This window comes from Phyllopteryx taeniolatus, chromosome 12 (genome assembly GCF_024500385.1).
Source record: "Phyllopteryx taeniolatus isolate TA_2022b chromosome 12, UOR_Ptae_1.2, whole genome shotgun sequence".
In the NCBI taxonomy this organism is placed as follows: Eukaryota; Metazoa; Chordata; class Actinopteri; order Syngnathiformes; family Syngnathidae; genus Phyllopteryx; species Phyllopteryx taeniolatus.
In genome coordinates, this window is record NC_084513.1 from 9490960 (window position 1) to 9510538 (window position 19579).

The following is a 19579-nucleotide window of genomic DNA, read 5'->3' on the forward strand; positions in this document are numbered from 1 at the left end:
AGTCAATGAACTTATGAGTTTCACTTTTTGAATTGAACTGCTGAAATACATTTTCAGTGACAGTAACAATGTTGAAATTTATTGAGAGGCACCTGCTAAATGTAGCTACAACTAAAATACAAAGCAACTGACCAATAGAGGGATCTAACCATCTGTAGACATTTAGCCCTGTTAATCAATCAATCAGACTATTTATATCGACATTTTCAAACAAATTGTTGTACAAAGTGCTTTACACCATAAAAAACAAGCTAAGCAAACAAACCCAATGCCAACGACACACACACAGGAATCCCCCCACACCTCTCACACACATAAGGAAGGCAACTGAAACACAATCTTACTTTCAGCAATATGCTGTTAGGAAACACTAGAGACTGAAAAAATAAATCTGCTAAAAATAATAATAATAGTAATCATCAAAAGTAATAACACTACTAATAGTAATCAAAAGATGATATGACAGTAAAATAGTTCAAAGCAAAGTTAAAAAGTTAGTAATAACTAAAACTATACACTAAAAAGTATAACTAAACTAGAAGACCGAAAAGAAAAATATATAACTAAGAGGAAATGGTATAATAAAAAATGAATAAGATTTATCAAAAGCCAGGCTAAAAAAAAATAAGTGTTAGGTTTGCCTATAAAAATGTCTGCACAAGCAGCTGCTCTCAGATCTCAGGAAGAGTGTTCCACAGGTTTGGGGCACAATAATAAAAGGATGCTTCACTGTGAGTTTTTGTTCTGACTTTTGGGACTGGTAAAAGACCTCTATCCAAAGATCTGAGAGATTGGATGCCTCCTAAGTTAAAAACATATCTGATGAATAAGACCATTAAAAAACAGTAAAATTTAAAAATTGATTGATTTAAAAATCAATCCTGAACCTCACAGTGCAGATACTTTCAAATCGGTGTGATGTGAGCTCTCTTTCTGGTCTTTGTCAGCACTCATACAGCTGAGTTTTTGGAGTAGCTTTATTGGTACAATATTCTTTTTAGGAAGACCGGAAAGAAAAACATTGCTATAATAGATTCTACAAGTAATAAAAGCCTGAATTAGTGTCACTGTGTTGGCTTCAGAGTGAAATGGACACACTTTGGTTTTGAAGATGGTAAAAAACGATCTTCGTGATACGTCTATGGTGTTCTAAGGTTAAATTTTAATCAAAGACCACACCCAGATTCTTGACTTCATGAGATGTTTTACATTTTAGTGTTCTAGTTTAAAATTACAATTTTCTCTCAGTGCTTCAGGACAGATAACCAGGAATTCTTGTTAAAAACAGTACCAGATAACCCAGTCAATTTGTTTTAAAAGTATTCCATGAACAACAGTACCATACGCTCAACTTAGTCTTGGACTAGGACTGCAAGTTTTCTCATGTCAAGTGTACATTTAATTGTATTTAAAACCGTAACATGTGCAATCTGAGTACTGTACTTCGCTCTAAAACCAGACTGGAATTTCTCATGGATATTTTTGGAAATGGTAAAATCATTCAGTTGATTAAAAACAAGCTTTTCTAAAATCTTACTTAAAAATGGCAGATTGGATACTGGTGTGTAATTATTGGGGTCCGTAGTATGTAAACCATTTCTCTTCATATGGGGCTCAAACGAGTATTGCATTTTCTTGTAAGAAATGTGAAGCCATATGACATGACATTCCCATACTTTATTTCTCCCCTCCCATTTTCCTGCAGTCCCATGCTTAAAAGTTACATGAAAAACAAATGAATTGGTCATGTGAGAATCATATGAACCAGCTTAGGGTTTAAAAATCAGCGCTTTCCTTTTGTGGGAAATAACTGGTATCCTGCTGTCATCATTGACCTGGAATTGACACCCTGGGCATGAGCACTGCGACTGTTGAATAGCATTACAAACTTACTTTTACTGCTATAAATGGACCACCTGAAAATGCATTGAATTAAAAGGTAAACAGTCCATCCATCCATTTTCTTCCGCTTATCCGAGGTCGGGTCACGGGGGAAGTAGCTTTAGCAGGGATGCCCAGACTTCCCTGTCCCCAGCCACTTCATCCAGCTCTTCCGGGAGGATCCCGTGGGGTTCCGAGGCCAGCTGGGGAGACATAGTCTCTCCAGCGTGTCCTGGGTCGTCCCCAGGGTCTCCTCCCGTTGGGACGGCCCTTGAACAGCTCAACAGGGAGGCGTCCGGGAGGCATCCGAATCAGATGCCCCAGCCACCTCATCTGGCTCCTCTCAATGTGGAGGAGCAGCGGCTCAACTCTTGAGCTCCTCCCGGATGACCGAGCTTCTCACCTTATCGCTAAGGGAGAGCCCGGACACCCTGCGGAGGAAACTAATTTCGGCCGTTTGTATCCGGGATGTTTTTCTTTCGGTCACGACCCACAGCTCGTGACCATAGGTGACGGTAGGAACGTAGATCGACTGGTAATTTGAGAGCTTCACCTTTTGGCTTAGCTCCTTCTCCAACGGACTGATACAAAGTCCCCATCACTGCAGATGCTGCACCGATCCGCCTGTCGATCTCCCGATCCATTCTTCCCTCACTCGTGAACAAGACTCCAAGATACTTGAACTCCTCCACTTGGGGCAGTATCTCATCCCCGACCTGGAGAGGGCACGCTACCCTTTTCCGACTGAAGACCATGGTCTCAGATTTGGAGGTGCTGATTTTCATCCCAGCTGCTTCACACACTGCTGCGAACCGCCCTAGTGAGAGTCGGAGATCATGGCTTGCTGAAGCCAACAGAACCACATCATCTGCAAAAAGTAGAAATGCAATGCTGAGGCCACCAAACCAGACCACCTCTACGCCTCGGCTGGGCCTGGAAATTTACGAACAGAATCTGTGACAAAGGGCAGCCTTGGCACAGTCAAACCCTCACCGGAAACGAGTCCCACTTACTGCCGGCAATGCGGACCAAACTCTGACACTGATCGTACAAGGACCGAACAGGCCGTATCAGGAGGTTCAGTACCCCATACTCCCGAAGCACCCCCCACAGGACCACCCGAGGGACACGGTCGAACGCCTTCTCCAAGTCCACAAAACACATGTAGACTGGTTGGGCAAACTCCCATGCACCCTCGAGAACCCTGCCAAGGGTGTAGAGCTGGTCCACTGTTCCAAGGCCAGGACGAAAACCACACTGCTACTCCTCAATCTGGGATTCAACTTCCCGACGGACCCTCCTCTCCAGCACCCCTGAATAGACCTTACCAGGGAGGCTGAGGAGTGTGATTCCCCCTGTAGTTGGAACACACCCTCCGGTCCCCCTTCTTAAAAAGGGGGACCACCACCCCAGTTTGCCAATCCAGAGGCACTGTCCCCGATGTCCACGCGATGTTGCAGAGGCGTGTCAACCAGGACGGCCCACAACATCCAGAGCCTATAGGAACTCCGGGTGAATTTCATCCACCACTGGGGCCTTGCCACCAAGGAGCTTTTTAACCACTTCAGTGACCTCAACCCCAGAGATAGGAGAGCACGCCTCAGAGACCCCAGACTCTGCTTCCTCATGGGAAGGCGTGTCGGTGGCCATGAGGAGTTCTTCGAAGTATTCTCCCCACTGACTCACAATGTCCCGAGTCGAGGTCAGCAGCACCCCATCCCCACTATACACAGTGTTGATTGTGTACTGCTTCCCACTCCTGAGACGCCAGACGGTGGACCAGAATTTCCTTGAAGCCGCCCGGAAGTCTTTCTCCTTGGCCTCACCGAACTCCTCCCATTCCAGAGTTTTTGCTTCATCGACCACCAAAGCTGCATTCCGCTTGGCCATCCGGTACCCATCAGCTGCCTCAGGAGTCCCACAGGCCAAAAAGGCCTGAAAGGACTCCTTCTTCAGTGTGTCCACCAAGAGGTTCTGGGATTTCCGCCACGACACGCACCGACCACCTTACTGCCACAGCTCCGGTCGGCCGCCTCAGCAATGGAAGCGCGAAACATGGTCCACTCGCACTCAATGTCCTCCGCCTCCCCCGGAACATGAGCAAAGTTCTGTCAGAGGTGGGAGTTGAAACTCTTTCTGACAGGGGATTCTACCAGACGTTCCCAGCAGACCCTCACAATACGTTTGGGCATGCCACGTCGGACCGGCATCGTCCCCCACCATCGGCGCCAACTCACCACCACGTGGTGATCAGTTAACAGCTACGTCTCTCTCTTCGCCCGAGTGTCCAAGACATGCGGCCGCAAGTCCGATGACACGACCACAAAGTCGATCATCGAACTGTAACCTAGGGTGTCCGGGTGCCAAGTGCACGTGTGGACACCGTTATGCTTGAAGATGGTGTTCGTTATTGACAATCTGTGATGAGCACAAAAGTCCAATAACAGAACACCGCTTGGGTTCTGATCGGGGGGGGGGGCATTCCTCCCAATCACGCCCTTCCAGGTCTCACTGTCATTGCCCACGTGAGCATTGAAGTCCCCCAGCACAACGATGGAGTCCGCAGCGGGAGCGCTCTGCAGCACCCCCTCCAAGGACTCCAGAAAGGGTGGGTACTCTGAACTGCTGTTTGGTGCATAGGCACAAATGACAGTCAGGACCAGTACCCCCACCCGAAGGCAGATGGAGACTACCCTCCCGTCCACCGGGGTGAACCCCAATGTAAAGGCACCGAGCCGGGGGGGGCAATAAGTATACCCACACCTGCTTGGCGCCTCTCACCGTGGGCAACTCCAGAGTGGAAGAGAGTCGACTATATCTAGTCAGAACTTCTCGACCTCACACACAAGCTCGGGCTCCTTCCCTGACAGAGAGGTGACATTCCACGTCCCTATAGCCAGCTTCTGTCGCCGGGGATTGGATCGCCAAGGTCCCTGCCTTCGGCCACCGCCCAGCTCACACTGCACCCGACCCCTAGCGCCCCTCCCACAGGTGGTGAGCCCGTGGGAAAGGGGACCCACATTACCCTTTTGGGCTGTGCCCTCATGGGTGCAGGCCCGGCCACCAGGCGCTCGCCTTCGAGCCCCACCTCCAGCCCCGGTGACCCGCGTCCGGGCAAGGGAAATCTAAATCCATATGTATTTTTCATCATAGGGGTCTTTTAGCCGTGCTTTGTCTGGTCCCTCACCTAGCACCTGTTTGCCATGGGTGACCCTATCAGGGGTGTGAAGCCCCAGACAACTTAGCTCCTAGAATCAACATCATTTTCTTTCTCCACGTGTGCGGCAATACAGTTTTGAACTTCTTGATCCGACTGGGGTTTACTTTTATGACAATCGCTGTTCCTGCTGTGCACATCATGGCCTCTGAGGGGCAGTGTGGTACACGCAATGAGATAAACACTTGCAGTAACAAAGAAAGTAGAAGTCACGATTGAATATTATTATAATTTGTTTTTTTCACAGAGTTTGAAGAATATATGCCAGAGAGTATTGTTATATTGCCCGTCTTTATGTTATAGGTTATACAGCGTTTGTGTACCAATATTCATTATTTTGAGAGGTATAAGTGCCCAAGTTCAATGCTAATTGTCGTTAGCTCGTCAATGGTGTTTTTCATTCGTTGTCTGTTAACTTTGAGCTAGCGATTTTTAAGAACCAAAAGAAAGAAACCAAGTCTGTGGTGTATTTGAACATTCAATTTGCCACATTTGTCATGTAGGGTTAGTTTTACAGTGAACTTCAACTGGTTTGTCAATAAACGACTTTAAGCCAGCAGCATTCACTCTTATTCCTTGCTACTATGTTAGTACCTTAGCAAGCTGTTGTTGTGATCACGTGGGCTTGCCTGAGTTTGGGCGCTGCTAGATAGAAGTGCAGGAGCGCAGCATGGAATGGACTGCTTGTGTAAGAGTTTTAAAATCTGAGGTTTTAGATCCAGTCAGAGCAGATCCGATACTAGTTTTTTTTTTTTTGGTGAGATCGGACCGATTTTCGATCTCAAAGATTGGATCGGGACGCCCTTTATGGATATTGCTGAATTTGCTTAGACTTTTCTGTATAAGGTAATCTATCAAAAACAATGACTAAACTGGATAATTAATGTATAATAAACATAACAGCAGTTATTTTTTTCTTTGCAGAGTGCGGTTTACAGAAGAATTGGAAAAGTCCCTTAAATTGGAGCATCAGGATTGGGGGCCCCAAGCAAGAGAAAGCATATTGAAGTGAGTTACCAAAGGATTGTTTTCACAGCGACATCATTGTTTACCTAGGATAGACATATCCTGTAAAATGAAAATTGTCTTTCAATTGAGTTTAGTGAACTGCCACATATTCATGGGTTGAGCTTCATGAGTTCTCCAGTATTTTACTCTTTTTGTAAAGCTGCAAAATGCTACCAAAGCCAAGGATAATAATTTCAATGGGGACAATCGATTGATTTCATATATGATTAAATTGAGTTATGAGCTTGATCATGTAACAAATAAAATTTTAAAGGTGCAACTGTACAGTTGTTACATTTTTTTCTGTTTTTTCTGTCACCCATTTGCAGTTTTTGTGCTCTTTCTGACTCACCATGTTGCCACAAGAGGGCGCCAAAGCCCTGCTAATGGCAAAGTAGGAATTGGTGTCAAAGAAGTAAACTATATTGTAGGGCTGCATGATTATGGCCAAAATAATAATTATTTTAATCAATATTGTAATCACGACTATTAATCATGATTATTCTTCGTTAGGAAAAAATATTTTATTTTTATTGCACTACTTTATAACAAACAATAGGTAACAGTTCAAAATGAATCTTTAAATAAGAATAAATGATAGATAATCATTTTTAAAGAAGTACCCAAAAAATTCTACTTTAGCAAGGGCTAACTGAATAAATGTGCTATTACAAAGTGCAATCACGGATTGTAACTTATTGGAAGCAAATACAGTTAGTGCATAAAACACAATAATAATAGGCTTCCAAGCTTCGAGTTTTCATTTGAAAATCCCCGTCGTCACTGTTTTGAAGTTGGCACCGGTGCACAGGGCAGTGAAGCCTTAACCATGCGTTTGCTCCCTGGTGGCTGGCTGACTAGGTTGCTGGCACTGCTGCAAATTAAGCACTTTTCATATGCAGCAGTGTCTGCATTTTAAATGTAAAAAATCTGCGACCATCAGGCTCATCTAATCGTGGCAGCCAAAATCGCAATCACGATTAAAATTTGATTAATTGTGTAGCCCTACTACATTGCCAAAAGTATTCGCTCACCTGCCTTGACTCACATCTGGGGCCTCGTGTACAAAGACTTGCGTGGATTCCCTACTGTAACATGGCGTACGCTTAAACCTAGAAAACTTCATAAGCACCAAAACATCCAGATGTATGAATCTGTACGTACACATGAATCCAAGCACATTTCCTTTGTACAGTACATCCCAATCAACGTGGAATTGAGCACACATGTTGGAGTAGCTAAACCCTCCCTGTCCACGTCCCACATAAATATGCAAATCATATTTAATTAGCCCTGAACCTGAGATCCCAATCTCTGCACGAACAGAAAAAAAGAAAATGAGCAAGGCACTGAAGAAAAATATTTTTTTTGAATGTGAAGTTGAGACGCCGCTCAATGAAGTGGAGGCGCACAAGAAAATCCTCTTCGGCACACTGTCCTCTGGTGTTAACAACAAGCGAAAGAGGAGTAAATGGGACAGCGTGTGCGGCTGTCAATGCTGTGGGGTCAGAACAGCGCACACACGCTCAACTCAAAAAGAAGTGGTCAGCCATAAAGGTGGATGTGAAGCGGAGGACAGCTGCCCACCATCAAAGTGTGGACAAAACAGGCGGAGGAACCAGCGCGGAGGGCCTCACTCCGTTTGAGGAGAGAGTCACTGCAATCATGGGTGACATTGCTCTCTCAGGGGCGGTGGGAGCACACGTGGGTGACTCTGATTACCCTCAAGGTAAATACCATGGATTTTCATAACTCAAAACAAATGTGTTCATACAGTAACCTACACTCAGCTCTATGAGATAAAGGTTCATGCGTAAATATTGTATGCATCTTATTTAGTTTGTAATAAATCTTTTGAATTCAAATAAAAGCATGTCAGCATATCAAAGAGGATATCAAAAACTTTTACTCATGTTTGATTACTCAATTTATTATTTTAATGAACAGGAGAGGACACGCAGTCGCAGCCAAGTGCTACATGTTCGGGGGATTCCTCCACCCGTCCCTGGTGTCACAGACGCGGAGGATTCGTCCACTGTTCCTGGCATCTCCTCTGCCATCCCCAACATCTCCGACGCAGTTATGCTCCAACAATCGGCTGCTGCTGCCTGCCCGACTGGCTGTGTCCTCATCCGTGGTGTGTTGGTGTCACAAGAAGAAGAGATTGTGAGGGCTATAGGTGGCATAAATGATCGCCTTAATCAATTTATAGGCGTCCTCACAAATATCAGTGATTCATTCAATACACTGGTCAACAAGTTAATTCCGAGTCCTTGCTTCTTTTACATTGTTGAAATCAAATGTTGTCAGGCATGAATTGTTAATCAGTGCTAATTGTTCATGTGTCTCTGATGTGCAGACTGATTTCTTATAACAGTTTCCCAGCATCACCTTTAAGTGTCTCCAAAGGACCAACCGCTGTAGAAACGTGCGTACGCTACCCATGAAGTTGGCGTGAGGCACCGCACATTTCCACGGTCATTTGACTCTTGCTACATCTGGACTTTGCCGTGAAAAAGAGCGTACGCCACGTTTTTGTGCGTACGCACCTTTTGTACATGAGGCCCCTGAGCTGAATTTACATCTCCTTAATCGATAGGGTTTAATATGACATCAGTCCACCTTTTACAGCTATAACAGCTTTAACTCTTTTGAAAAGGCTTTCCACAAGGTTCAGGAGTGTGTGTAGGGAATTATTATTTTTTTTTATAAATACCATGTTTCCAGAAGTGCATTTGTGAGGTCACACAGTGATGTTGGATGAGAAGTCCTGGTTCTCACTCTGCACTCTTAATTAGTGTATGTTGAAGTGATACATCTCCACTGTTCAAAGATCTTTGTAGGTCGGGGAGGAGCTAAGTTTAGTCTGTGTTGTTAGCGGAAGTTGCGAAGGAGTACTCTTCCGGTGCATTTTTCCCCCCAACACAAAATAATCTGCAATCTTTATTTTTAAACTTAATGTTGTAAGGTGAGTTCGTAATGATGATAAAGTGTTTTGGAATCACAGTTAGTGGGTCAGTTACAGTTTAAACTATGAATATAAGTCATTATAAAGCTTTTTCTGTTTGGGTGGCACTTTTTTCTTAACTTTTTTTTAGCCATGATATGAATCAAATTGTGACATTAAGACTTTTTTTTGTTCCCTCTTCCAAGTTGTGAAGCAAGACATGGCTGTAATCAAGAAAACACAGTAGGGCTCTGTGACTAGTTAGAGGGCGTGATCTTAAAATAGGACTCTGTTTTACCCTACCCTATCAGTAGTGAGGTTCATAGGTCACCGCCGTCTCGTGTTTATAAACACTGTCGACAGCCATGAAGTAGTTTTCTCACCGCACTTAAAGCCAAACCTTCGGTCAGAGTGCCATCGCATGTAATTTCACGCTACTCATTCAACGACCCTCAGAGGTAGGTAGTTCCACCTCAATTTCCTTCATGCAGTTTCAAATGGGAACAAAGTCACAGCTCAGGAAACAACTTTATGCATTGACTCTTATAACTTGGACAACTCAGAGAATGAAACCAATTTGCAGTATTCACATACATTTATTTTACCATTCCTTTACTACTATTGCACAAGCTTGTATTGGGAGGAAGAAGTCTTTAAGGAGACAATAGTCAGGATAAACTGTTGATGTTGTTTGCTGGTTGATGGCAACTGTGCGCTTATCCGATATCTGTGATCTGATCAAAAGCATGCTGCCTTGTAATTAAGGGCCGGTTACCGTTTTCATGGTATACCAGCTTTAAAAAGGCACGGTTTTGAAACTGCAAACTCTTTCTATCAGTTGTATGAGCAATTTTTTAATTTTTTAATTTATTTTTTAAGTCGTCAGCGCAAACAAATTGACACAACCCCTATCCCCCTCTTTTGGGATTTTTTTTTTCTTCAGGTACTTAAATACTCAGATACTGTTTTTTTTTTTTTATCTGGCTCGAGGAAGGATATGCAAAATGTGTTTGAGTGGCTGCTATAGTAGGCAATACTTCCAATATGATATCTTAAAAAAAAAATAAAAAATGATAGACTCTACCGAGGCTGATCACGAGCTAACTGGCATGGCTAACATCAGTTTGTTTCTCCTCTGATGTTACTTCACAAAGCGAAGAATAGCAGAGAAGTAGCAACACATTTTATGAAAATAAGGGACCCTAGTGAGGCTAAGCGGTTCAGACAATGGATGGATGGAACTAATTTTACTGTTGTACAACATTTTAATTTTATTTTGAAAAATCTATTATTTTTATTTTATGTGTAGGCTGCTAATGTACCTACGGAGAGTATTCAATGAAAATTGTTCTCTGAATTTTAAAGCCATTCTCTTATCGATCCTATGTGGAATAATGACGTTATTGTGGTGTTTACGCAGTGCATGCAACCAGTGGTGCAGCTGACATTCATAGATTACTAGGGCCTGCAGGTGGTATTAATAGGCTATATCACAGTAAGTGATATAACCAACCGGCGCCGTCAACCTGCAGGGCGCTGTTGGAAATTCAGCTACTGTGGGTCGAAGTCAAAGAAGAAGAAGAGGTGGAAAGCGGGTTCTTCGGCAGAAAGAGAAGAGGAAAACACAGAGCCTAGAACTGAATGTGGGAACTTTTAATGTTGGGACTATGACAGGAAAATCTCGGGAGTTGGTTGACATGATGATTAGGAGAAAGGTTGATATATTGTGTGTCCAGGAGACCAGGTGGAAAGGCAGTAAGGCTAGAAGTTTAGGGGCAGGGTTTAAATTATTTTACCATGGTGTAGATGGGAAGAGAAATGGAGTCGGGGTTATTTTAAAAGAAGAGTTGGCTAAGAATGTCTTGGAGGTGAAAAGAGTATCAGATCGAGTGATGAGGCTGAAATTTGAAATTGAGGGTGTTATGTGTAATGTGATTAGTGGCTATGCCCCACAGGTAGGATGTGACCTAGAGGTGAAAGAGAAATTCTGGAAGGAGCTAGATGATGTAGTTCTGAGCATCCCAGACAGAGAGAGAGTCGTAATTGGTGCAGATTGTAATGGACATGTTGGTGAAGGTAATAAGGGTGATGAAGAAGTGATGGGTAAGTACGGTATCCAGGAAAGGAACTTGGAGGGACAGATGGTGGTAGACTTTGCAACAAGGATGCAAATGGCTGTAGTGAACACTTTTTTCCAGAAGAGGCACGAACATAGGGAACATAGAAGCACACAGGTGGATTACATCTTGTGCAGACGATGTAATCTGAAGGAGGTTACCAACTGTAAGGTAGTGGTAGGGGAGAGTGTGGCTAGACAGCATAGGATGGTGGTGTGTAAGATGACTCTGGTGGTGGGGAGGAAAATTAGGAAGACAAAGGCAGAGAAGAGAACCATGTGGTGGAAGCTGAGACAGGACGAGTGTTGTGCAGCTTTTCGGGAAGAGGTGATACAGGCTCTCGGTGGACGGGAAGAGCTTCCAGAAGACTGGACCACTGCAGCCAAGGTGATCAGAGAAGCAGGCAGGAGAGTACTTGGTGTATCTTCTGGCAGGAAAGGAGAGAAGGAGACTTGGTGGTGGAACCTCACAGTACAGGAAATCATACAAGGAAAACGGTTAGCTAAGAAGAAGTGGGACACTGAGAGGACCGAGGAGAGGCGAAAGGAATACATTGAGATGCGACACAGGGCAAAGGTAGAGGTGGCAAAGGCAAAACAAGAGGCATATGATGACATGTATGGCAGGTTGGACACTAAAGAAGGAGAAAAGGATCTATACAGGCTGGCCAGACAGAGGGATAGAGATGGGAAGGATGTGCAGCAGGTTAGGGTGATTAAGGATAGAGATGGAAATATGTTGACTGGTGCCAGCAGTGTGCTAGGTAGATGGAAAGAATACTTCGAGGAGTTGATGAATGAGGAAAATGATAGAGAAGGGAGAGTAGAAGAGGCAAGTGTGGTGGACCAGGAAGTGGCAATGATTAGTAAGGGGGAAGTTAGAAAGGCATTAAAGAGAATGAAAAATGGAAAGGCAGTTGGTCCTGATGACATTCCTGTGGAGGTATGGAAGCATCTAGGAGAGGTGGCTGTGGAGTTTTTGACCAGCTTGTTCAATAGAATTCTAGTGCGTGAGAAGATGCCTGAGGAATGGAGGAAAAGTGTACTGGTGCCCATTTTTAAGAACAAAGGTGATGTGCAGAGCTGTGGCAACTATAGAGGAATAAAGTTGATGAGCCACACAATGAAGTTATGGGAAAGAGTAGTGGAGGCTAGACTCAGGACAGAAGTGAGTATTTGCGAGCAACAGTATGGTTTCATGCCTAGAAAGAGTACCACAGATGCATTATTTGCCTTGAGGATGTTGATGGAAAAGTACAGAGAAGGTCAGAAGGAGCTACATTGTGTCTTTGTAGATCTAGAGAAAGCCTATGACAGAGTACCCAGAGAGGAACTGTGGTACTGCATGCGGAAGTCTGGAGTGGCAGAGAAGTATGTTAGAATAATACAGGACATGTACGAGGGCAGCAGAACAGCGGTGAGGTGTGCTGTCGGTGTGACAGAAGGATTTAAGGTGGACGTGGGACTGCATCAGGGATCAGCCCTGAGCCCCTTCCTTTTTGCAGTGGTGATGGATAGGCTGACAGATGAGGTTAGACTGGAATCCCCGTGGACCATGATGTTTGCAGATGACATTGTGATCTGCAGTGAAAGCAGGGAGCAGCTGGAGGAACAGTTAGAAAGATGGAGGGATGCACTGGAAAGAAGAGGAATGAAGATTAGCCGAAGTAAAACAGAATATATGTGCATGAATGAGAGGGGTGGTGGGGGAAGAATGAGGCTACAGGGAGAAGAGATGGCAAGGGTAGAGGACTTTAAATACTTGGGGTCAACCGTCCAGAGCAATGGTGAGTGTGGTCAGGAAGTGAAGAAACGGGTCCAAGCAGGTTGGAACGGGTGGAGGAAGGTGTCAGGTGTGTTATGTGACAGAAGAGTCTCTGCTAGGATGAAGGGCAAAGTTTATAAAACAGTGGTGAGGCCAGCCATGATGTATGGATTAGAGACAGTGGCACTGAAGAGAAAACAGGAAGCAGAGCTGGAGGTGGCGGAAATGAAGATGTTGAGGTTCGCTCTCGGAGTGACCAGGTTGGATAAAATTAGAAATGAGCTCATCAGAGGGACAGCCAAGGTTCGATGTTTTGGAGACAAAGTTAGAGAGAGCAGACTTCAATGGTTTGGACACGTCCAGAGGAGAGAGAGTGAGTATATTGGTAGAAGGATGATGACGATGGAGCTGCCAGGCAAGAGAGCTAGAGGAAGACCAAAGAGAAGGTTGATGGATGTCGTGAGGGAAGACATGATGGCAGTTGGTGTTCGAGAGGAGGATGCAGGAGATAGGCTCTCATGGAAAAGGATGACGCGCTGTGGCGACCCCTAACGGGACAAGCCGAAAGGAAAAGAAGAAAGAAGATCACAGTAACCATTCTGATTAAGGATGCCAGATTGCCACCAAAAGCAGAAGCAATTTAACAACTAAAAATCAACACCAATTTAACTATAAACTACTAAAAAAAACACCACATTAACTATTAAACCCTGTCAGTACAAAATAACACATTGAAGATGCATTTTAATGCAGTCAAAACGTGATACACTAATTTTAACTGTAGCAATGCATTCTGAGAAAGAGCGCATGAAAATTCTCCTGGTGTTACACTAAAATCCACCCTGGCAGCAACTGCGACCCGAAATTTCGCTTGGCCTCTTAGGGGAAATCTATGGAGCTACACATTTATGTATGCTAGAAAAAAAAGAGGAAAAGAAGAAACGTTACTACTGTAATAAACTCATTTTTCACAGATTAGGAAGAATACATGCCTGAGAGTATTGTTATATTACTCGTCTGTATGTGTTACTATGGCGTTTGTGTATATTAAGGGTGTTCCGATCCAATCTCTGATATCGGTTCGATAAAAAAAAAGAACGCGTATCTGATCGGATCGGACTGGATCTAAAATTATTCATTTACCACTCCTATACATGCAGTCCATTCCTTGCTCCGCTCCAGTACTTCTATCTAGCAGCAACTGGGCGGCATACAGAGCCAACGTGACCACAACAGCAGGTTGCTAAGGCGCTAACATAGTAGCAAGCAGTAAGAGTGAATGTTGCTTTCCTAAAGTCGTTCATTGACACTTCAGTTGACATTCAATGTAAAACTAAACACATGACAAAAGAATTACACATATTGAATGTTCAAATACATCACAGACTTTGTTTTTGTTCACAAAAATCTCTAGCTCAAAGCTAACAATGAATGAAAAACACCATTGACGAGGTAACGAAAATTAGCATCGAACTCGCGGCACTTATATCTCTCGAAATAATGAACATTGGTACTCAAATGCTGTATAAACACATGAAAAAGCAACATAACTCTATTCTCAGGCATATATTCTTCAAACTTTGAGAAAACGAGTTACAATAACAGTATTTGATCGTGACTTCTGCTTTTTTGTGACTGCAAGTGTGTATCTTATTGCGTGCAACACACTGCCCCTCTGTGGTCAAGACGTACACAACAGGAACAGTGAATAAATATATGCCCCAGATGCATTGCTGCACGTGAAGAAAGCCAATGCTGTTCCCACATTATACAGTTACAGTTAAAAATATTTGAATTGAACTTGAATTATTATTTTTCACTTTGAAAGTATGTAGTTGCAAATCTTATATTTAAATATACAATGTATGTAATTATTTTTGGTGTGAGTTTTCAGTAAACGCTAAATTGGTTGTCATCAGAATCAGAATCAGAATCATCTTTATTTGCCAAGTATGTCCAAAACACACAAGGAATTTGTCTCCGGTAGTTGGAGCCGCTCTAGTACAACAGACAGTCAATTTACAGAACACTTTGGAGACATAAAGACATTGACAAAAAACAACAACAAACAACAATTGTGCAAAAAGATGCAGAGTCCTCAGTTCGAATGGCTAATATCGCAATAGTCCGGTGCAATGGCCATTGTGCAAAGGGCACTGAGACTTCAAGGAGTGTATGTGGTTTAAAGTGACGAGTACTGCGATAATCAGATAATCTAATAACATTAAACAGCTTAAAGCACGCTTAGGGCAGGCAGAAGAACATACGTCACATGCTTGCTGCAAGATGCACAGGATGTGTTCAGGGTTTGTTTACACCACAGGAACTTGCATACACAACCTGCGCCGTGGCACATTAATCGTTTATCTTCAATTATAGCGTTTCTTTGATCGTGAAAAGCCTGAGTATAATATCCAACGGGTGTTTAAAGTCCCCTGGATTTTTTTTCTCCCCCAAACTACAAATTTGAGGATCAATAAGCGAATCGATAAATAATCAAATCGTTAAGCAGAATCGAACATGGAATTGGAAAAATCTTAGAAATTCCCATCCCTAGTTATCATACTGTCAGACTCTGATACCGGCATATGCCTATTGCATTCAGTATAAACTTTACTAACTAAGGTGGCTGCAAACGGTCTGTGTTTGGATATCTAATTTTTGCTGCGTGCCAGCAGTAATGCTCATCTGACATCAGATTTAATCCTAATCCCCATTTTCAGCATTCTTGCCTCTGCTACCCCTTTGGCTTCACAGGAGACCTTATGAGGATCATTTGACTCAGACGATATTGCTGCTTCGGGCTTTTTTAGAGTGGGGAGAACGAGCAATTTGTTGCCCAATTCTCTCAAGACTGTATTGTGTTCTAGGAGGCTTGTCTCGCTTATTAGATATGTAATTCTCAGACCAAGATAGCAATGTAGACAGTTTGAATATTGCATTCACTTGAGATATGCTAACGCATTATTATTTGTTCTGTTTTCCTTCATAAAATAACCTCATTTCACGTCTTTTCACATCTTTTGTGTTATACACGCAGTGTATGCTTCATTGGCAATCTACTTCGAAAATGCTCCAAATATCATTAGAGAGCTTTTTGGTTTAGCCGCAGCTAATGTTGACCTCATCATGATCTAAATTTTTTTCATTGTGCCGATTCATATTAAGAAGTTAGTATCGCAAAGTCCAGTTATTTTTTGAGCCGGTCCAGGGCCATGCCTCATCACACATTAAAGTAAAGCAACTGAACCCCATAAGCATAAACTTTGTGACAGAGGCAAAGAAAAAAAGATAAAAGGTGAGGATAAGAAGGGGCAAAAGACACAGACAAAAGAAAATCATGCACACAAGTTCCGTCCGTACGAAGTCTCAATGAACGACTTCAGGAAAGCAACATTCACTCTTACTGCTTTCTACTATGTAACCCTTATTTTTAAGCGTCATAGTCATCACTAATCTACGCTTACGCAGTAGTAAAGTAAAGCTGTAATTATTACAGCAACTATTTATACAAAAACACGTCTAGGCTATAAATATTAAACAATAAAATAACGATAAATACTGCAATTGAGGCCAACTTAGTGCTTTTTCTTTTCTTTTTTTTCTGCTAGATTCAGCAACCTTTCAGACAGCCCTAGCAACTTTATTTCCAAAAAGGACCAACAAATGTAGCAACAAATTTCACTACTTTGATATTTAGTTTGGAAACGTTTAGCAACTTCTGAAAGTTTTTGTGTTCATCTGAATTTGATAGTGCAAATGTGTGTGTTTTACCATTTAAATCGCTAAATGGTAAAATGCACACATTTTCCCGGTCAAGCTAATAATAATAAAAAAATATATATAGGGTCAGTACTTTGCAGGTTTTTGTCTATTGCAGGCGGTTCTGGAACGCAACCCTCGCAATAAAAAATTCACTTATGAGTGCCCCAACTTTTACAGTTTAGAAGCTATCACTCAATCATATTTGTTTTTTTGCTTTGTGTTGGGAGCAAACATTTTATTTCTGAGTACTCTTCAGACACTCGACCGCTCGAGTGAAATGATAAATACAGCAACTGAATTAAGCCACCAAATACTGCGCAATCACTGATCTAAAAGACCTTTGCTCGTATTATGAACAATATTAACAATGTTATTGACATGTCGTATCTCATATCTATAAAATAAAATGTTGTTTTGGCAGGGGACCAGAAGTTTGGGACAATGCGAGTCCACGTGCACCCCAGATTTTGTTTCCTGTGTGTGCTCACATTCCTCTATCACCAGTCCAGCCACTGTCACGGAAACGGGCACCATCAGCAGCACCGCGGCCATCATCACGCCAACCACACGCACAATGACCTGCAGATTTCCGAGGCTCCATATGTGAGAAGACCTACTCCCACTGCAGAGTTTACCCATCATAAGGAGGGTTCTTTAAAAGAAGAGCAGCACTTCTACATCCAGCAGTTGTTCAGGCGTTATGGCAAGAAGGACCGACTTGATTTCCAAGGATTTAAGAGTCTCCTGGTTAGCCTAGGTCTTGGCAAAGTGAAAGTGGTAGACATGGATCACGACAATCTCGGGCACGACCACGTCGCTCATCTAGACATTCTCGACGTGCAGGAGGGCCTCCATACGCACGGCGAAACTCGTGGCAACGTTCATCACAGTCCCGGCACCCACCAGCCGCACACAGAACAAGGTCCCACGCAGTGCAGTCAGCACACCACCGCAGCCAGCACACCTCCCGGCGCATCGAGAGAACACCCCCATAAACACAATCATGATCATAATCACACCCACAGTCATATGCACGATGCAGACCATAGACCCGATCATGCCGAGGAGGATGACGGCGAACACTCTGAACACGCACAAATGAACACAGATATGGCTCCCACTAACCTGGAACATCAGTCTTCTGCCCAAACGGACACGCCTCACATCCCTCAAGACCTGCTGTCTTCTACTGCCCCCACAGACGCTAAGCCCAAGAGGCCAAGAAAACCAGGAAAGGTCAGAGGACAACGAGGGCAAAACAAAACTCTATCACCTCCCACAGCCCTGTCTGATAACCACGACCACAAAAATGGAGTCGATCATGGTCATGACTATTCTCATAAAGACAAACGAGAAGCACCAGGGGGGCCCAACACTGCAACAGTTCCAGGCCCTATTCTGTCTGGACATGCAGGTGGCTTGTCTCATCAGCATGAGGAGGTAGGGACTACAAAATAGACCACACAAATGATGACAGACTCATCTTTTTATTTATTGTTTCTGTCAAAGATGCAGGGAGTTTGTTTGCATGCTCAAAAATTTGTAGGCAGGCTATTTCATTTTGACTAGTGTACTTTAAAAGTTTACTCAGTTGGGTATCTTAAAGAGACAATTGAAACTATTTCAAACTGTGAGGCAAAGACAGCATTAATTGTTTTTTCTCTCATGGAGGCAGCACTTCATCGCCCAGCTGGCACTTGTCAATTAATGTAGCCGGTCCATGTATGTGGCACATGCATTGGACAAATCACCAAACACCCCACACCGATATACACATTTAAACTATTTTATTAAAATGTGTTAAGGGTTATATTTAAAGGGCTACTTTCTGCATGTTTTAAATAATGTCATTGCCATTTGCATTTTTTTTATTGAAGAGGAAAAAAATCGATTAAAATCGGAAATCAAATTTTGAGGGGGCGGGGGGAATTGGGGTTTGTTTTAAGGCCATATCGCCCAGCCCTGCTGCCAATCATGTGCAGAGAAACTGATTGTACATTTACAGATACAAGCATTTCTGTACAGTACACAATTGGACATATGTGACTTGCAATGACTGATGTTGACTATGTTTGTAGTTGGGGGGGGGGGGGGGAATAGTTTAAATCAAAAGATGCCAAAGTCAGACAAGACCATCTTCCTATTTAAATACTTTAAAACTCAAACAAAAACTGTGGGGGACAGTTATTATGGCATTTAGCCCCACTGTTGGATAACAAACATTTTTTTAGAAATTGGCAGCCAGCAAAAGATTTACTTGATTGTTTAATTTCACATTTGATAGGTGAGCAGGTCCAAATTAAAATGATTTTTCCATAATATATATGTCACCCCTGTGATGTCTCTCTCTCCTGTCCCAGTGTTTGAACCTGACCCAGCTCCTCACCTACTACGGGCTGAGTCCCAACTCCCTCATCTCTCCGAGCCAATTCACCTATTTGTGCCCCGCCCTGCTGTACCAGATAGACAGCCGCGTGTGTATCCGCCATTATCACCAGATGGACGTGGAGCAGGAAGCCTTGGAGAATGTCAATTCTGGTAAGAGCGAATAGTCTCATCGATCCGGCTCACTTGGGCAAACATGTCAATACAGTAATGTTAAGATCAGCCTGAAATAGTTTAACTATAGCGGCACACCACTAGAGGTAACAACCAGAATAACACACCCTTTCATTTGGAGTACGCTTACTCTGAATAGAAAGGGCAGTAGAAGTCAACTCTTCAACACAGTTGAATGGGTTGAGGTTCAATCAACTCACATTATTCTGTCAACTCAGAAGAGGTTTTAGTCATTTCATCTATCACAATATTCTTTATTCACTCACTTTTTATACTTTAAACTGCATTTTTTTTCTCAAGAAAAATAATTATGTCACAAAT

The 19579-nt window shown here is 43.2% G+C and overlaps 1 protein-coding gene across 6 annotated transcripts in view; it reads left to right on the plus strand.

The window, feature by feature from the left end:
- The window catches only part of slc39a10 (solute carrier family 39 member 10), a 50707-nt gene that overhangs the window by 8729 nt on the left and 22399 nt on the right, over positions 1-19579 (plus strand). For 3 of the 6 annotated variants that reach the window (XM_061791643.1, XM_061791645.1, XM_061791644.1), the window contains exons 2-6: positions 6023-6106; positions 6436-7835; positions 8054-8272; positions 17121-18139; positions 19060-19237. In XM_061791643.1, the coding sequence (XP_061647627.1) occupies positions 7502-7835; positions 8054-8272; positions 17121-18139; positions 19060-19237 (1750 nt within the window). In that variant the 5' untranslated portion in view covers positions 6023-6106; positions 6436-7501. Of the gene's footprint in view, positions 1-5491; positions 5945-6022; positions 6107-6435; positions 7836-8053; positions 8273-17120; positions 18140-19059; positions 19238-19579 lie in introns of those variants that run through there. The other 3 variants (XM_061791646.1, XM_061791647.1, XM_061791648.1) reach the window with 2 other exon arrangements.